Source organism: Calidris pugnax, unplaced genomic scaffold (assembly GCF_001431845.1).
Source record: "Calidris pugnax isolate Ruff unplaced genomic scaffold, ASM143184v1 scaffold1204, whole genome shotgun sequence".
Classification (NCBI taxonomy): domain Eukaryota; kingdom Metazoa; phylum Chordata; class Aves; order Charadriiformes; family Scolopacidae; genus Calidris; species Calidris pugnax.
The window spans coordinates 31,208-34,021 of record NW_015093090.1 but is presented as its reverse complement, the minus strand read 5'-3'; the positions used below and the strand labels follow the sequence as shown (position 1 = coordinate 34,021).

Sequence of the window (2,814 nt, the reverse complement as noted above, 5' to 3'; positions counted from 1 at the left end):
AACCACCAAAGCTCCCCAAATCCCTCCCAAAAAACCTCCCAAAAACCTCCAAAAAAACCACCATATTTACCAAATACTCCCAGCTTCTCCTCATTTCAGCCTCTCGAAACCCCAGGAGTTTGTCTCTCTCTTCCTTCAGGGTTTGCAGACGGGTCTGGATTTGTCCCTGAGGGAAGGAAAAAAGATAATTTTATATATATATATATATTTATAAAAAAATAAAGATTCCCCCATGTCTCCGGAGATTAAATCCACCTAAAAAAAAGAAAAAAAAAATTTAAAAATTATAAATAAATACTCTGGGGGGAGGGGATTAAAGTTGCGTCGAATCCTCTCCGAGTCGGTCGAAATCGCCGAAGCCGCAAGAAAATAACCCCCCTTATCTTTTTTTAATCGTGTTTTTATGACTTTTATCATCTTTTTATGACGTTTAGCATGTTTTTATGACTTTTATCATCTTTTTACGACTTTTATCATCTTTTTATGGCTTTTATCATCTTTTTACGACATTTATCATCTTTTTATGGCTTTTATCATCTTTTTATGGCATTTATCATCTTTTTATGGCATTTATCGTCTTTTTATGGCTTTTATCATCTTTTTTTATGGTGTTCCTGCTGGTTTAGAGCGTCTGGGGACCTCTAAAAGCACCAGAATTGGACGTAAACTGGACTTTTTTGGAGGTTCTGGGAGGAGAACTGAGAGAGCAGAAGCAGCCATGCGTGGTCCAACCCCCGTCATCTCGAAATATATTTATAAAAAAATAAAGATTCCCCCATGTCTCCGGAGATTAAATCCACCTAAAAAAAATAAAAAAAAATTAAAAAAATTAAAAACAAATACTCCGGGGGAGGGGATTAAAGTTGCGTCGAATCCTCTCCGAGTCGGTCGAAATCGCCGAAGCCGCAAGAAAATAACCCCCCTTATCTTTTTTTAATCGTGTTTTTATGACTTTTATCATCTTTTTATGACGTTTAGCATGTTTTTATGACTTTTATCATCTTTTTACGACTTTTATCATCTTTTTATGGCTTTTATCATCTTTTTACGACATTTATCATCTTTTTATGGCTTTTATCATCTTTTTATGGCATTTATCATCTTTTTATGGCATTTATTGTCTTTTTATGGCTTTTATCATCTTTTTTTATGGTGTTCCTGCTGGTTTAGAGCGTCTGGGGACCTCTAAAAGCACCAGAATTGGACGTAAACTGGACTTTTTTGGAGGTTCTGGGAGGAGAACTGAGAGAGCAGAAGCAGCCATGCGTGGTCCAACCCCCGTCATCTCGAAACACGGCCACGGGGGGCCACCAAGAACGGGGGCCACCAAGAACGGAGGCCACCAAGAGAGAGAAAGTGGGGGGATGGGGGACACGCACAACGTTTCTGACCATCCCCCATCTAGATGGGGGTGAGATGTTCCACCTAGATGGGGTGAGATGTCCCACCTAGATGGGATTGAGATGTCCCACCTAGATGGGATTGAGATGTCCCACCTAGATGGGGTTGAGACGTCCCACCTAGATGGGATTGAGATGTCCCACCTAGATGGGGGTGAGACGTCCCACCTAGATGGGGTGAGATGTCCCACCTAGATGGGGTGAGATGTCCCACCTAGATGGGGTGAGATGTCCCACCTAGATGGGGTTGAGATGTCCCACCTAGATGGGGCGAGATGTCCCACCTAGATGGGGTTGAGATGTCCCACCTAGATGGGGTGAGATGTCCCACCTAGATGGGGTGAGATGTCCCACCTAGATGGGATTGAGATGTCCCACCTAGATGGGATTGAGATGTCCCACCTAGATGGGTTGAGATGTTCCACCTAGATGGGATTGAGATGTCCCACCTAGATGGGGTGAGATGTCCCACCTAGATGGGGTTGAGATGTCCCACCTAGATGGGGCGAGATGTCCCACCTAGATGGGTTGAGATGTCCCACCTAGATGGGGCGAGATGTCCCACCTAGATGGGTTGAGATGTCCCACCTAGATGGGATTGAGATGTCCCACCTAGATGGGGTGAGATGTCCCACCTAGATGGGATTGAGATGTCCCACCTAGATGGGGTGAGATGTCCCACCTAGATGGGGTGAGATGTTTCCACAGCCTGAGGAGAACACCAAGCCCTGGTGGGTTCTGGGCTGCTTTTTTGGGGGTATCGAGGTGGAATCGAAGCCCCAGATGAACTCACCTTGTATTCCTGGAGAGCATCTTCCAAGGGTAGCATGAGGTGGGAGCGGTGGGCTCGGGACTCCCGGCAGACGGCGCAGAGGAAGACCCCATCGTCTTTGCAGAAGACCTTCAGGGGTTCCTGGTGCTTCTGGCATCCTTCTTCCTCCTTCTCCTCCTCCTCTTCCTCCTCCTCCTTCTCCCTTCTGGCCACCTTCAAACTCAACCTTTTGGCCACCTCTAGGACTCGGGCCAACTCTCGGTTGGGTCGAATGTCCTTCTCGGGTGCCGTCTCCCGACATCTTGGGCAGGAGAAACCATCCGTGGACCATTCCCAACAACGGGTGATGCAACCTCGGCAGAAGTTGTGGCCGCAGTGGATGGAGACAGGGTCCCGGAAATACTCCAAGCAGATGGGGCAGGTGGCTTCGTTGAGGAGCTCGGAGGTGGTGGTGGTGGTGGTGGTGGTGGTGGGGGTCGTGGTGGTGGTGGTGGTGGTGGTGGCGCTGGTGGTGATGGTCATGGTCGTGGTGGTGGCACTGGTGGTGATGGTGGTGGGCGTGTAGACCGTGGTGGTGAGGATGGTGGTGGTCATGGTCGTGGTGGTGGCACTGGTGGTGATGGTCATGGTGGTGAGGGTGGT

At 47.9% G+C, this 2,814-nt stretch overlaps 1 protein-coding gene across 1 annotated transcript in view; it reads right to left on the bottom strand.

Annotated features, from left to right (window-relative positions):
* LOC106900667 (tripartite motif-containing protein 7-like) overlaps positions 1–2,799 on the bottom strand; it is a 7,552-nt gene extending 4,753 nt beyond the window's left edge. Inside the window, exons 1-3 of the mRNA XM_014962815.1 lie at positions 2,679–2,799; positions 2,194–2,636; positions 71–166 (exon numbers count right to left, since the gene is read on the bottom strand). Of these exons, the coding sequence (XP_014818301.1) occupies positions 71–166; positions 2,194–2,636; positions 2,679–2,799 (660 nt within the window). The remainder of the gene's footprint in view (positions 1–70; positions 167–2,193; positions 2,637–2,678) is intronic.
* Between the last annotated feature and the right edge of the window lie 15 nt (positions 2,800–2,814).